The 16,889-nt window shown below is 39.1% G+C and overlaps 1 protein-coding gene across 9 annotated transcripts in view; it reads left to right on the forward strand.

Moving 5' to 3' along the window:
- FAM204A (family with sequence similarity 204 member A) overlaps positions 1–16,889 on the forward strand; it is a 53,627-nt gene that overhangs the window by 22,790 nt on the left and 13,948 nt on the right. For 8 of the 9 annotated variants that reach the window (XM_070260011.1, XM_070260027.1, XM_070260031.1 and 5 more), the window contains 5 exons: positions 3,476–3,717; positions 4,266–4,353; positions 4,492–4,522; positions 4,710–4,809; positions 15,559–15,648. In XM_070260011.1, coding sequence (XP_070116112.1) covers positions 3,476–3,717; positions 4,266–4,353; positions 4,492–4,522; positions 4,710–4,809; positions 15,559–15,648 — 551 coding nt within the window. The remainder of the gene's footprint in view (positions 1–3,475; positions 3,718–4,265; positions 4,354–4,491; positions 4,523–4,709; positions 4,810–15,558; positions 15,649–16,889) is intronic. The other variant, XM_070260032.1, reaches the window with a different exon arrangement.

The raw sequence follows: 16,889 nt of genomic DNA on the forward strand, positions 1-16,889 counted from the left end.
ACCCAGCCATTCAGGCCAGGATGACACAGAAATATTTTCAGTTCACAGAAAGTTGTGTCAACCTAGCGCAAAAGATGTTTTCTACATAGTATACACTGAATTTTTCTGAAGAATAATTGTGGAATGGAAAAAATCTTAATTCCAGAGGTAGAGAGTGTGTGAAATAAAGAAGGTGATATTCAAAACCACAGAGAAAAAAGGGAATTCTGAATCATTTACGTCTTCTTTGGGGCTAAAATGATTAAATTAAAAAATTATTTGAGTTACAGACTAAAAAATGAAAGCTTCCGTATTAATATATCAACTGTCACATAGACCTGACTATAATCTTTACTAAAAAAACTTAGTTTCCAGTTCTCAGGTATATCACATGTCTTGAGAATGCCTGAGTAAGCTTCACATTTAAGGGGTAATTTGGAGTGAACGGCTTTCAAATAAAGGAGTACACTCTGAAAGACGTGGGGGGAGAGACACTTCAAAAAAATAGAGGACCGTCCTCCAGAGCAGCCAAAACAGGAATGACAGGAGGCCTAACAGAGTACCAGTTGATACCGGAGTACAATTGTACATGTGTGAACGACGTGTATATGCTATGAAGAGACAGACAGTGTTTTCAAACATGAGCCCAAAGCGAGTCACAAAGCAGCCACTCCATATTGGCTGATTTGCAGTCGAGCCATTGCTCACGTGGGCAACTCCACTTTGCAGCCTCTTCAGTGAGTCCTGTGTGTTTATCAGTGGCCACCAAGTTGTCCTTGTGTGTTTTTTTTTACAGTCTTAAGAGAATAGCACATCACTTTAAAGATGTTCAGGAACTGAGTTCAGAAACATACCTTATTTGAATTTTGCCTTATTTTGTGGATTTGAACATAGAGTCCACTTTTAAAAAGTTATTTTAATTTTTCTTTTTTCCATGGGCACACACAAGGAATTATCATACCAGCCAATGCCATCCTGAAGGCATTTTTTTAATGCCACATCAGCAAGAGCTAAAAATAGATGATTTTGAGGAAGTCCAAAAAGGGATCAAAAATGGAGAACTGCTTGAGGGCTGAGTCCAGGGCAAGCAAGACTGCTCCCGAAGGTGCAGCACGTTTGGGTGCCCAAAGCATAGACTCACCCTGCAGAGCTGGTGAAGCAGTGGTCGAGTGGAAGACCTGTGCCCATCTGAGAGGCACGTCTTTCATGAGCAGCCACAGCTGAGCGGTGCTTGGCCGCTGCTGGACAGAAGCTTGCCATGTGTGTAGAATGTCGGTTCTGTGAGGTTAGGTGTTTTTGCCTGTTTTGTATACTGCTGTCCTCGTGTCTTGAAGAGTGCCTGGCACACAGTAGGTATGCAAAAGACACTATGGACAGGGAAAGGGAACACTGGTTTCAAACATAGAACCCCAATTATGCTGAGAAGGCTAAATCTGAAATTTGTTACAATCTTTAAGTCCTGAAATGGATAATGAGCCTAAAGGTATATTATATGCCAGTGTCAAAGTCATGTTGGAGCTTATTGTTGCTCCCCTCTCTTTGCTCCTCAGAACAATAGAGGTATTTTTATTAATAGCATAACATCCGTTTTTCAATATTGCATATTTTACATGCTGTTGTATGTGCTAGCAAAGTATCTCAAGACTTCCTCCGTTACAACTTTTCAAATCTTCAGACCGGGTTTAGGGATGGATCCAGGTTTTATGGGCCCTGCAGCTCATATAATTTTGGGTGTCCTCTTTAAAAAAAGGAATACAGATCCTAAATAGAAAATTAAGTATAGTGCTTTGGAAAGCCTGTGCAAGGGAGTAACCTTTTGAAGCTTCGGCTCCATTGTCTTCTTGGTAATTTGTTTCTGGTTTTATTGCTCCTTTCAGAAAACCACACACCAGCATTTTCTATACAAACTTCATGTCATACTTGGAACTCAGGGAACAAAATTATTTGCATCATTTGCTAAGTGAATGCACCTGAAACATTAGAAACTTCAAAACTACCTTATGAATGCTGCCACCCATGACAGAAATGGTAAAAATGCAGTCCGTGGCCGCAGAAATAATAGTAATAGCGAAAAGAACTTAGCATTGATCGAGCCCCTACAACATCCTAAACCTGTGTTGTTTTCCTGGCTTATCTGATTTAATCCTCAGGACAACCCTGTACGCAGTATAATTATCCCTGCATCCAGAGGAAAAACTGAGGGGCCGAGGTGTTAAAAATGACTCCCTTACACCACCAGTGTATGTGGAATTAGGATTCCAATTGGAGCAGTTAGATGTCAGAGCCCTTCCTCTTAAAAAGCCAAGAGAATATTTTGATGAGGATGTTTCAGAGAGCCAGCAACTGATGGGGCTGGACCCAAACCTCACAAAGTAAGATCTGATTCTTTGGACCTGGGAGGAGGTCCTTAAAAGATCTCAGGCATCCATTATTCAGAGTAATGCAAAATCCTGATGCCTTTGTCTCAGAGAGAATGGGGGTGGTTTTCTTACTGGTTCATCACACTAGGAGGCAGAAAACTCAGCAAGAACGATTTCTATCTTTCCATTTTATTTCTTCAGAAGAGTAAATCATGAGCAGTATAACCAGCTTCTCTATTTTAGACATCTTTTGAGCTAAGATGGTTTTAGTTCAGATGGTTTTAGCTCAGTGTGTATGCTAAAATAGACTGTGCTGTGGAGCTCGATTGTGAAAAGGTACGCAGTTATCTGAATTTTAGCAAATGATTACAACTCTAATTTTTTAAATCATTTTTATTAACAGTAGTTAATGGTTCCCTCTACCAATGGACTATATATCTGTGATAAATATTATCCTGAACTTTAACATTTGTTTCCCAAATACAGTATTGTTACAGAAAAGCTGTACATTTTTGTTAAATTGTTAGGATTATACTCCATTTAGTGTTATTTTAGCAAACATAAAATTTAAAACTAGGGCATCCTTTTTATCATCATACTTTCTTCAAGCTACTTGCACGGCTTAAAAATTTTCCTTTGAATAATTGTTTTCCTGCTCCTTAGACAATAAGTCCCCTGAAAATTTTATACCAAATACAGGTGAAGCATTTAATTTTATTTTCTTCTCAAATTGTTATAGCTTGAAATATAGTAGTATAATTCTTAAATTGTCTGCAGTGTATATTGTTAGGGTCTTAACATTCTTGAGCAATGAATATTTTTACTGAATTTCCTTTTTTAGACAAAATTATCCATTTGTTAAAGAATCAAAGTGCTGTTTTCCTTAAGTCATTCATCTGGAGGAATGTCTTTACACAAACTTGCTTAAACTGCTTTACACTTTTTTTATTTATACAAGTGAAGATTTTAATTATTTTAATATGGAGGGTACATTCCATTTTAGATCTTAAAAAAGTTTAGATGGACTGCTCCCAAACCATTGGTATAATTATTTGACTCTTGGGGTGTCTTTTAATGGTTTTAAAATTCTTTCCATCTCTTCTTTATATGTTTAAATTCATCTTTTTTCCCTTTAGAAGAAAAGATGTGGAGTGGGCTGCTACCTCCTGGCCTAAATGAAAGTGATATTGAGTTGAGTTCTGAAGATGAAGCCACGTTAGAGAATTCTGGACTTAACTTACAGGAAGATAAAGAAGATGGGACCATAACAAAAACAGAGAGCTCAGATTTCCCTACAGATGGAATGGAAGCCAAAGGAGAAGCAAATGTGAATGCATATGAAGAGTGTCCCTCTGGAATTCCTTTCAGCACGTGGAATGTAGGTTTTCTCTGCTGTTCTTGTGAAAGCCTGTGCGTTTGTGCCTGCTCCTGGGTGTCTCTGCCACAGTCAGAATGTGTGTGTTCCTGGGAGGGAATAGTTAGGGAGGATTGGCTCAGAATGCCTTTATTATTCCCTGGGTCTGTGGTCAACCCACTGGCCACTCAGATACTTGGTTTCATTTTTGTTTTGTTTTTCATAAAAAGAGGAAGAAAAAACATTTAGTAGAATTAGCTACTTTGCCTAACATAATACATAAGGAGTTTATATATTAATTTTATCTCTTTGTCGTCTGTATGAGTCATTGAGTTTTACTCTCAGATTATCAGATTGATTTATTTAGAAATAATTGAAGATAACAACTCAGGTTTTGAGAGAGTTTTGAAGAATAGCATATCTCAAGAAGAACTCAGCTGCCTTTGTTAAATTTATATTTTATAAATGCTAGAATATAATTATTTTTGTTACTTAATATGTTTGGTGTTTTTTGAATGTATGCTTTGCTTCAGAATATATTTGCATCTCACTTTTTTTTTACTTTTATATAGAGATTTCAAGAATTGCATAAAAAACATTCTGAACAGAAAACCTCAACTTTAAGATTCAGAAAGAAAAAAAGAAAACGATCCAGAAAAGGTGTTTTGTTTTAATTCAGGCTAATTGTCAATACTGCTAATGTTAAATTGTGATTAATTTAGCTCAACAATTTTTGATGAACAATTTTGAAGCAACAATCAAATACTTAGATATTGACAGTTTGTGAATTCTTTTCAGGTAAATTGAAGAATGAAGAAGAATCTCGGAGGTAGGTAGAATTTGAAATATTGTCTATTCTAGACAGTATTGTAGTGCTTGTACAAATAGTTGACCTACTTACCTCTGAAACATAGAAACTAGTTGTTGCTATATAATTGTAGTTACCAGTTAAAAACAATAAAAATATAAATAGTACATTTTGTGTAAAACATAAGTAATTCTCTCTCTTCCTGCAGTGAGCAGTCCTCGAGGGAAACCCAGTGGAAGGAGCTTACTCAGTATTTTGGAGTCAATGATAGGTTCGATCCCCCTGTTAAAAAGAAAAAAATTGACAAGGTAAGATCTTTTTTATTGCATCTTATATTAGCCAGTGGGAAATATTTGTAATTGGCCTTACCTAAGGTATTTCTCCTCATTAATTGATTCACCGGAAAAGTTAAAATGCCTACTCTGTGCCAAAAAAGATGCTAGATGAACAAGTAAATATGTAGTTACAAATAATTTAAAAAACGGTTAAAAAGGAAATGAGCAGGGTATTGTGAAGAAATTAAAATGGAGGCCCCACTTTAGCTTGGGTCCTCAGGGAAAGCCCTTCTCAGAAGATGCCATTTCACTGAGACCAGAAGGATGGGAAGGAACCATGTATATAAAGAATGCTAGTGTAGCGGTCATAACCTGGATGAAGATCCTAGGGAAAAAGGAGTCATCATGGGATATCTGAGTAACTGTAAGAAGGTCAGCCTGGCTGGAATGGAGTCAGTGAGGAGGTGGGTGGCCCAAGATAAGATTGGAGAGGCAGGCAGGCAGGGACCAGACTATGTAGGATCTTAAGGGGCAGAGTAAGGAATTGGGTTTTAGTCTCACAATGCAAGTGAGAGTCATTCAAGGGTTTTAAGTTAAGGGAATGACATGATCTAAGTTATGTTTTAAAAGATGCCCTTATGTGGAGAATAGACTGTAGGGCAGCAAAAGGAGATGAGAAGAGAAAGTTAAGAGACTTCTAGGCCTGAGATGATGGTGGCTTGAACAAGAATGATGCTGCTGAAGATGGAGAAGAGTGGATGGATTTGAGGTAGACTGTAGAAGTAGACTTGACAGTGTTTGCCTCTGGATTGCTTGTGAGGTGGTGGGAGGATTTGGGGCATAAGGAGGGAAAGAGAGCTATTCAAGGCTTTACCTTAAGCAATGCTGTGAACAGTTATGCTAGCTACGAAGATGGGAAAGCTTGGCGGGGGGAGATTTAGAGTGGGGCCTTTCCAAAGTTCACCGTGGGGCACGGTGGGATCAGCAAGCAGGAATAGAGTAAACTGTTGATAAAATGAGGCAGGAGCTCGGAGGAGAGTCCAAGCTTGACATACATATTGTGGAGTCATCAGTCTAGAGATGATATGAATACTTAGTAGAGGCTTGAATGAATGAGTAACTGACATATTCACCTGGGGAAATGTTGACAGACTCCAGGAGCATGAAACTTGGGTACTGAGCAGTAGGGCCAGAGGCGCAGGCGCCTGCTGGGTGAAGCCCAAGTATATTATAGCCTGCATTTGCAGACAGATGCCTCCTTCACAGATTGTTCCTGGAGACTACTGTGTGTACGTAGAGACCATTACCATTTTCTGATTAATCAGTATTTCTTGTGAAAAACCTCTGATTTTAAACTCATTTTTGGGTGGTATTGCATTGAGGGCACATGCATTAAGGAACTGACACAGCAGAATTTTGCCTGTGAACCTTTTGATTTCAACTTCGCCAAGAATTCTTGTCATCTAGTCCCTAGAACACCGGGGAATGGGAACCAGGGTCACTTTCTGCTGCAACTAATTACTGCTGCTGAGCAGTCTCTTTTTGACAAATGTTCAAGCGGGCGCAGAAATGCTAAATTTCTTATAAAGAAAGATCACTAGTGGAGTTGAAACTAAAACTCAGGCTTCATTACACCATTCTCAGTTCTGTAGCTTCACTGCAAAAAGGGGCTGATGAGCATTTTAAAGTGTGCTGGCCATGTGCTTGACCTTTGTGATTCTGGGAGGAGGGTCTCATGAGGAGAATGCTCTTGACCAAACCTGTTCTAAGCCGGAAAGAGGAGGGTCATGCTCACAGCCCTGATCCGCAGGCTGTCTCTGCCAACCTGCTTTAGAGTCCCAGCAGCTGACTAGATTGTTCTTCTGAGGGAAGAATGGCTAAATATTGATTCTCATAGGAAATATGTTTTAAAGTTTTGCTTGTGAATTAGGTGGTCTTTGATCTTCAGTTATTTATAGTATTTGTTGTGTTTTCTCATAACTATATTGACTTTAGAATGTCTAAATTATTTTTTAGGGAAGTTAAAGCCATGAAATTAAATTTTAGCCATTCTAAAAAGTAGAAATTTTGAGAGTATTTTTACAATCTATCTGTATTAGAATTTTATTATTACTCTACGTATATGAAATTGTCCCTTCTTGATAGTGGCCAGATATGGCTAACTCTTACTCATTGTCTAAAATTTGGAATTTGTGGAGAGTAACTTTAATAAAGGATACTAGGATTCTTTATGGAGACTCTTTTAAACAACTTAGTTTTAGAAATAGAATTCTGTTTCACATTATACATTAGATGTATTCTAGAAAAATAATTATAAGTCAAGCACCATTTTAAAAGAGAGATTTCAGTTTAAGGGAATCATCAATTGATGTAATCATCAATTGATGTGTTTTCTAAGTTTGTATTTTCTTGACAAGAGGCATATCTCTACATGAATGACATCTAACTGAGAAAGTTATGGCAATCTTCTAAATAAGGAAACTGGTGCTGCCAGGCTTGTGTCTGCCCAGGATTTTGCTAACACTTAATATTTTATAAATAAATGCAAGCATGAAAGCAAAGGAAGGATTTAGTGCAACCAAATTATTTCATGTTCTCTTGGTAGTTCAGCATCATTGCATGCCAGCAGATTCACACTCATTCTTTGTTTTGGGATCACTGTTTTACATGCACCCCTTTGCTGTCATGCTGAAGTCTCCTGTGAATCCAGCAAAGTAAATAGACATGAAAGAATGTCCACACTGGAGGCACCAAGATAAAAGCTAAGAGTAAATGTAAGTCCAGCAGATAATAGCTGCTGCTCAAGGAATCTAGAGAGGATCATGAAAATCTTTAATGCGGTGTGAACAAAAATAGCAAGGATTTCTAGTTCGTTATTTTATTTCTCTGGAGCAGAGGCTGATCTGTTACCATATCTCAGCCTTTTTATTCTACGTTCACTTAACTCTCAAGAATGGTAAAACAAAACAAACTTCTTAATCTTGTGTCTATCGTAAGTCCTTTTTTTTCCTTTTTTTGGAACATTGCCAAGCTAAAACTTGCTCAACCAAGGATGTGTATTTACAACACTGCTGTCTCCTGCTTCCCTGACAATACAGAGAGGCTTATGTTTTTAAAATGTAATATCTAAAGTGTTTTAAAGTGCTCTTTGTATTAAATTTAGGCATAATTGTGTTTCTGGCAGCAGTTCTGGGACTTACTAATAATTCTGTAATCATAACATAATTATTTTGAATCTATGAGGGAATTTCTTTGGAATAAATTTCACTCGTTAATTTCATTATAAATGTCTCAGGTATTCCTTAGTTGAATCAGTTTGATTAGTCAGCAGTCATTATTGACGTAGTTTTATGTATTCTTAATGGATACTTTGTGGCATGAAAAACCAGAGATACTTTCAATAATTTTTAGAGTAATTGCACGTCTTTGATAAGTTTTTGTTTTTTAGTTGTTTATGTGAGGACTGCTATTGTATAATGTAGCTTTTTTCAAACTTATGTTTTTAGTGGAATGGAGTTTCCAACCAGAATCTTACGTGGCACTCCAATATACAGATCGGCTAAAAGGCTGACTGCCCTGAGTGGGTGGGAGTGGGGTAGGGGTGTGGAGGGTGGGGGAGCGGCGGGAGGGGGGCTGGGGGAGTCATAGGGGTACTGTGACATTCCCCAGGTATCAATACAGAGCATTCTCTCTTGATCCCTATGTGATCCCTGTGGGGTAGGTAGGTAGGGCAGTTTTTTTTTTTCCCTGCTTTTTTCTCCCCAAATCCCCCCAGTACATAGTTGTGTATTTTAGTTGTGGGTCCTTCTAGTTGTGGCATGTGGGATGGCACCTCAACATGGCCTAATGAGTGGTGCCATGTCCGTGCCTAGGATCCGAACCCTGGGCCACCAAAGCTGAGCGCGTGAACTTAACCACGCGGCCACGGGGCCGGCCCCCAGGTAGGGCAGTTTTATTCTCATAATAGAGATGAAGAAACTGAAGCCTAGAGTGATTTGTCTAAGAAAACAAACAGAACAGGTAAGAAGTGAAAGGAGAATTTAACCCAAGTCGTTTGGTCCCAAATCTAGATTTTTCTGAACTAATACCCCAACTGAGTTTTTACTTACCTGACTCAAATAATTTAAGTAGGTATGATTTATATATAAAGGTAACAATGCTAATTCTTAGGGTTCCCCCCCTTCTTTATGGAGGGATTACCTAATTTTTTTTCCCTAGATATTAGGTCTAATCATAGCACAGCAAACTTTAGTGGACAATTCATCTGTATTAAGCTTTAAAAATCTAATATATTATCCAAATAAATATTTAGTAGCAAAATTCCTGTAGAAATATATTGTGGTACTGTTGGACTTAAAGTGTTTTAATTACATATTGAAAGAGTTTCTTGCTATGCACATATGGATGGTTGGTCCTTAATGTTAAATTGAGAACCTGTAAATTTGTTTGATGTTTATAGTACTGCCTTTTTGACATCTGCAGCAAAACTGTTAATTAGAGGTTCCTTATTGCCTCATGGGAACCTATTAGATACTGGCCTTGGATAATTTTCCATCTGTAGCCAAATTGCCATCCCTCAGTTTGTTTGTCTGTATTGAGATATATCCTAAGCTAAATTCTGATTCCTACCGAAAGGCGTCTTGTCTTGGAAGCACACCGAGGCCCTGCAGACTATCAACAGTGCTTCTGTGCTTCCTGCCACTCTTGCAGTATGAAAGACAGCCTCGGTACTTCCAAAAAAGATTACTCTTTGGTTCAACTTAAGACTTTTTAAAAGCCTAGTGCTCTGATCTTGTATCATGAGACTGCTTACTGACTCAAAGTTGAATGCTTGGGTCTTGTGCTTGGATCTGAGCACTTGACACACTGTGATGAGGTCTATAGCTATGTAGAGCTAAGCCTTCTCTTTGTTTTAATGGTATCATGATATTTCAATAGAATAATATGAACAACTTATTTATCGAATGATGACTATATTTTAAAAAGTTTGTAGGTATTTTACATATATTTTCTTTGACCCTTGCCATAACCTTGCAAAGAATGTGGTATTCTTCTCATTTTACAGGTGAGATAACTGCAACCTCTAGAGGTTTAGAGACTCACCCAGGGTTGCTTGGCTAGTAAGTAGAGGAGCTGGAATTTGAACCCAAGTCTGACCTCATCAACCATCTTCTTTGTAAACTGTTGTTAACTTATGTTCTTAAGAGGATGGAAAGGTTTTTCCTAAGGATGTTTTTTACTATTGTGAGCACTTGAATATATTTGGGATGTTAATATCTTATAGAAGCAGAAAGTTTGGGTGTGCATATGGAACCAGAAATTTTTCAGAGCCAAAGGGACTATTATATTTTACTTAAATAAATTGCCCCCAAAAAAAGAAAAGGGAGAGAAAAAAGTAACAGTTATATCTAATGAAACTTTGTTAAAATTTTTAAAAAACTTTTAAAGAGCTAAAAACAAAGTTGAACATGTAGGTGAAATTCTAGGTTTTTATTTCTAGAGGAGAATTTTGGTCATCCAAGCCAATCCTCTCATTTTCTTTAAGGGAACTGAGGCTTAGGAGTTAAGGACCTCATTTACCTGGAGCCGTGGCCACGTTCCCTGACTCCTGGCCCACTGCTCTTTCTACTCTAGTGTCGGGCCATCTCTTGGGCTGCTCTGAATGGCTGGGGGAATGGGAGGTAGTTGACAATGAAGAGAGAGATTTGTAATTTTAGCTGATTTATTTTTAAGTGAAAATTCTACTTATAAGCTCAGCAGTTCATAAGTTTCCAGAAGAGCAGAATGTTTTCTTTTTCCCTTTGTGACATGAATTTTTAAGCTCCAAGGTAACCAAAGGGAAGTTAACTTACCAAGTTGATGTAGCATAATGACCTAATAAGTAGACCACGGGTTTATTCATGGGCATTGGTGGTAAAAATGGGGGTTCCTTTTTACTCACTGATCTACGATTATTCTGGATTCTAGAGTAAAGGAATGGAGCACCCTGGTCTTAGATAATCTCAGGAAACCTAGATAATTGGAAAGAAACAAACGGCTGCTATGCGGAAGAAGCAGAACAGCTCAAGAAAGGATGCTGTTAGTGGCCAGTTTACCGAGATGAGAGATTGGAGCAGATTAATGTGTAGGTTGTTGTGTCTGGCTACTCCAGAATTTGTGGTACAGGAAAAATTGAAGTTTGCTATTAGCATTTTGTTTTCATATATCTCAGTGGCATTTGAGGGGATACCTAATACTTTACACAGGAAGGAGAGACCATTGTATTAGCATTTCTTAAATAGAATATTTTATTTCCTCTATAAAAATATATAAATACAAAGTTCCAGGAGCAGGTACTGTGCTAAGCTCTGAGAGCCAAGATGGGGAAGATATTCTTCATGCCCTCAAGGATTGTATATCCTAGTAGTGGGAGAAATTTATATATAAATAAGTGAATAAAATGTGATCCGTCTTTTAATCTTAGGGGTATTATTACCCCAATATTACTGTTATGGAATTCTCTTGGAAACTTCTCAAAGTGGTGGATATGTAATAAGTGGTCCCCATTTGGGTAGGGTCCTTTCAATACTAATGCAGCCATGGATTACTGCACTGTGAATATTAACTCAGTAACACAGGCTGATTGAATGCCTCTGGTATAAGAGGAACAGGGCTGGATGCTGGAACACAGCAAACTAGTAACACACATGTCTGCTCTTAGCATAGAACCCAAGAGGGGAGACAGATAAGCAACCCACTGTGCTGTGTCAGACCAGCGAGCGCTGAAGAGAGATGTGGAGTGCAGCGACAGCACAGAGTGCAGGGCAGTTAAGTCCTGGGCATGGGGAAGGGTGTGGCAGGGTCACTGGGTTTATAGGGATGTGGGAACCTGCAAAGATAGAGAAAGTGACATTTGACATGAGACTTAAAGGATGGTTAAGATTTTTCAGGGGCCAGCCCCGTGGCCGAGTGGTTAGGTTCACACGCTCTGCTTCGGCAGCCCAGGGTTTCACTGTTTTGGATCCTGGGTGTGAACATGGTGCTGCTCATCAGGCCACGCTGAGGTGGCATCCCACATGGCACAACCAGAGGCACTCACAACTATAATCTACAACTATGTACTGGGGGGCTTTGAGGAGAAGAAGAAGGAGAAAGAAGATTGGCCACAGATGTTAGCTCAGTTGTCAATCTTTAAGAAAAAAAAAGATTTTTCAAATGGAAACACATCAGAGGCACAGAGAACATAAAGAGAATGGTAAATTTGGCTAGAGATTAGTGAGTACAGCATTGCCCAAGATGGGGCTGAGAAAGCGTTTTGGGACCCTATTGTGAAGGGATTTGGATGTTATTCAAGAGGAGTAAAGAAGTGATAGTGTTTTGAGCTGGGTAGTGCCATGGTGTCTGCTTTGGAAAGATACAAGACCAGTTTGGAGATGGTTATAATCTTCCAAACAGGAGATGATGAGGCCCTGAAGAAGCACAGAAGGGAGGGATGAGAGACTACAAAAAAGAGTTGAAATAAGAGCAAAGGATTGGAGGCATTGAAGATAGATATCTGAGGATTCTGTCAGGGGGAACTAAGTGGGTGCTCAGCTCCTAAGGAAAGCAGGGCAGGAAGTGATGAGCTTGTTTGTAGCCATTGTAAAAAATTGAAGACCCTCCCTTTGCAAGGCCTTCAGTATGAAGATAACCAGCAAGTAGCTGGAGGTGTAGATTTTGATACAGGTGAGAGGTCAGATGCTTTGAATTATTTAGAGATATAAAGCAGCTTGTAAGAAGTAATTGAAGCCCTGGGACTGAATATATTACTGGGCAGAGTGAAAAGTAAGAAGAAAAGGAGGCCAATCACACAACTGAGGACTACTATAGTTAAGGGTCAACAAGAGGAGATGAGGGCATCAAAGGACATTTAAGATAAATATTTGGGGAGATAGTTTTAAGAATGGGGATATAGTTGGTATAATAGAAGATCAAATAGGAAGACAAACGATGTCACTTATGAGGGTAGGGGGAGCAGTTTCAGAAGAATGATGAAGACAGAAGGGAGAGAGGATTGCATGGGAGATGATGTGGAGGCATCTGATACACTGTTACACAAGAGAGAGATGAAGTACCAACATAAGAAATCTGTTTGAGGAAAGTAGGCTGTGTTAACTCATCTAGCCTGGTGCAGATTGAGGGGGACAAGTTTATTTGTAGGGTGAAGGATGAAGAAAAGAGAGGAGAAAATTTGAAGAGGAGGATTCTGGATAGCATGTAAGCGTATGGGATTATGATGAGCACAGATGGTGGGATTAGTCTTGTGAGGGAGGATGATTCTTGGAGGCAGTAAGGATGGGGGAACAGAGTAAGTGAAGATAACACCTTTTGAGGTGGATGAGAGGAAGATAGTAGAGAGGACTTACATATCCTTGGTTCATCCCTTCCTCCCCCCTCCTTGGCCTCCCATAAAGTAGGGCGTAGAGTTATAATCTACTGAGAGAAGGAGCTAGGGTTGAGGGTATTTGGAAAAATGGAAAAGATGTATAACAGCTTCTTAGAGGAATGTGGTGGGAACTTTCAAGGGCAGAATTGAGAGCCCACTCAGCTGAGTTTCAAAAATAGCTTTTAGTGAAGCCAGTGAATTGAGTTATTTGGTTTCCTCGAACATTGCTGGGACACCTGGATGTTAAAGGACATAATAGAAACAATGGTTGGGAATAGCCAAAACAAGGTAAGATGTTGGAGGTCACTGAAGGCACTGCTCAGGTCGGTGGTTCTCAAACTTGAGCACGCTTAGAATTGATGGATTGCTGGCCTCCACTCCCTGAGTTTCTGATTTAGAGAATTTGTGTTTCTAGCAAGTTCCCAGGTAATGCTGATGCTTGTGGTCCAAACTCAAACTTTGAGAACCTGTGGCTTAGAGTCTAGTTTGAAAAGGTTGATCATGGGTTGCAGGCCAGAGAGAGAGGATAAGAGAATCCAGGAAGAGACTGAAGGACTGTGAGAATAAATGTGTGGTGCCAGGGTATGGGGTCCAAATGAAGACAAGGCAGGTTCAGTGACTTTGAAGACTTGGGATTAGTGAAGGACAGAGAGAAGAATTCTAGATTATAAAGCTTTGCAAATGGAGCTTTCAGGTGATGTCTACTACATGGCCTTAGATCAAGTCTACTCACAGTATTGGTCTTCCAAGAGATAAGGAGCCTGTGCCTGAATGTAACTCTGTACTACTTCCTTCTTTGAGAAAGTCTTGTTCTCCTCCCTTACCATCACTCCCAAAAGTCAGCGATGGGTAGCTGGCACAAGCTCCATTCATGGACTGGCACTATTTGCAGACCAGACTGGTACACAGACCATGCTTAGAGTGACATTGGCCTGAGTATAGACTACCGAAGTCGGGTGGAGTTAGAGGTCCTTGAAGATGAAGGATGTTGGAAAAGTGAGTCCAGGGTGTTGTTTGGACCATCAGGAAAAGAGTTCTGCAGAAATACAAGAGAGAAATTTCTGGAGACAGAGCCAGAATGGGAAAACGTAGAGTTGTGTGGCCTTGGGTCACAGCCTGAGAGATAATTGAAGGAAAGCTTCAAGCTTCTGTTGGGAATAAGAAAAAGTTGTTTATCATCCTTTCAGGTCCTTAGGTGGGCTGAGGGATTGTGAGAAGGAAAAATCTTCACCTGACACAGACATCAGTGACAACCTCACTGGTCCTTGTTTCCATAATCTTTTTAGGCAAATTATGTGTGTGTGTTTTTTAGGTCTCATTTCAGCAAAGTGCTACAGCGGAACAAAATTTCTCTTAGGTGACTGGTATAATCAAGCAGTGCACTGATGGAGGAGGCATTCCCAGGATTTCTTTTATTAGATGAGGAGGGAGAAGTCAATTAACTGAAAATGTCCCTTCCACATTTTCATTCCTGGTATCCATCTACTAAGATGCAGTAGATAAGCCATGGTTAGGTTGAAAGTTTCTTGCAAGAAGCATATATTAGACTACTTTTTAAAATTTATGTTTTCTGTAGTAACTATTTCCACAAGCTAAAACTCAATTTTTTAAGACTAAGCGTCTTTCCATAAGCGTATGATGAGTCCTACTTAGTCTGTTTAGTAAACCCATGAAAATTTTAATTATGATTTCCTGAAGTATCTTCAGCTAGGAAATAAAAATATTTCCGTAGGAAAATAAAGTCATTCTTATATATTAACTTTCCTCCAATGTTTAATATCCAATTAATAGCCACAGTCAAAGACTGGGAGAGGCTGTTGAATGAGGGTCTCAAGCTACAGAAATGGGCAGCAGAGAAAAGAGGCAGGGGAAGATCATGGTTGAGAATACAGGCTCTCCGCAAACCTGGATTCCTGCAATGTCCTCACCACTTAGGGACTCTGTGACCTTGGCCAAGTTGTTGAGGCTAAGCCTCTGTTTCCTCTTCTTCCAAACAGGATAGCTGTATTGTTTCACGGAGTTGTTCTAAAGATTAAATGAGCTTTCTTATAGCACTAGGCCCAGGGTATACCACATAATAAGCAGCCATAATTTCCTACTATTATTATTGTTATTAAGAGGAAGCTTAGGCCTTGGAGTCACAAAAATCTGGATTTGCATCTCTTTTTTTCCTTAATTTAAGAAGTTATATGACCTTGGATAAGCCATTTAATGTCTCTGAGCCACCTTCTCCTCGTCAGTAAATGATGTGAGGTCACGGTGAGAATTCAGTGGTCTAAGTGGGCAGTGTGTTTGGTGACGTCTTGAGACATAGTCTTTGCTAGCAAATGTTTGCTCTTCTTTCCTGCCTTTAAGGTTTAGGGTTCTCTTCTTTCTAGTCAGGCCTTGAAAAGAGCGTAGACCAGGCTGTGGAAGAGTGGGACATTGAGAAGGCGGAGGAGCTCAGCAACCAGCTAGCTACTCGAGAGGTGAGTCACACTGATGGCACATTTTCTGTATTTCCAAATTTTCTCAAATGAATGTACATTCTTTTATAATCATGAGTAAGTTCACTATTCAGATATTTGATCTCTTTTGTCACTAGGAAAAGTCACATGTAAAGAGCTCATACTGGCGTACGTTCTGTTGTTGTTTTGTAGTTCTTTTTTGTCCTTTCTAGCAAGAAAGCTCTCCTGTGGCTTTCCTTTTTAGCGTATCCCTATCTCCTTGACCTTGTTCTTAAACTATAACTCCTCATGGTGTTTGATTGCGTGGAGAGCATCATTGGTCATCTCTGTAAACTGTTGGCCATGCACACTCTTCCTACTCACCTGCAGGTGAGCGTTTTTTCTAATCTGAGACTAGTGATGAAATTATTATTTCAGTAAATCCTTCTGTGGAAATACTGTTCCACTCTTCCATCATCAGATATAGATATCAAAAGATCTACCATTGATGGCTATTTGTTTGTTTTCTAGTTTTGGCTGCTGGCCGTAAGTATCTGGTGAGGTTTATGTATTTATGTAGAGGAAAGAGAAGTCCAGAAATGAGGCTTAGGGATTCAGACATTATCTTTTTTTTTGTCCTTAACCCTTTTAAAATCAGTTGTCACATTAAATACTTCTGTGTATAATGTGTGTGTGTACGTATATATATGGGTATTTATTAATGGTTAATTTAAAGGAAATTGTAAAGCTATGGGCTTGAGTTTGGGACATAGGCAAGAAGTATCATAAATGGCAAGTAGGTGGCCTTTTCAAAAAATAAAGTAAATATTAAAAAAAAATTTAGTGTTTGCTTTTTTCGTGTAAGATTCATTCTTCCCTTTCTATGATACTTCTTGTGCTTTCAGTTTATTTCCTCTCTTTCGTCTTTAAAGTAGCTGTATTTTGATTTCATTGATTATAGCATTCATGGAATATATGGTCGTCCCTCGGTATCCACAGGGGGTTGGTTTCAGGACCTCCAGCAGATAGCAAAATCTGCAGATGCTCAAGTCCCTTATATAAGATGGCATAGTATTTGTATTTAACCTACGCACATCCTCCCGTATACTTTAAATCATCTTGGGTACTTATAATACCTAATACAATGTAAATGCTATGCAGATAGTTGTTATACTGTATTGTTTAGGGAATAACGACAAGAAAAAAAGTCTGTTGATGTTCAGTACAGACTCAACCATCAAAGGCCTTTCGATCATGGTTGGTTGAATCTGCAGATGAGGAAT

The sequence above is a fragment of the Equus caballus genome, chromosome 1 (assembly GCF_041296265.1).
Source record: "Equus caballus isolate H_3958 breed thoroughbred chromosome 1, TB-T2T, whole genome shotgun sequence".
Lineage (NCBI taxonomy): Eukaryota > Metazoa > Chordata > Mammalia > Perissodactyla > Equidae > Equus > Equus caballus.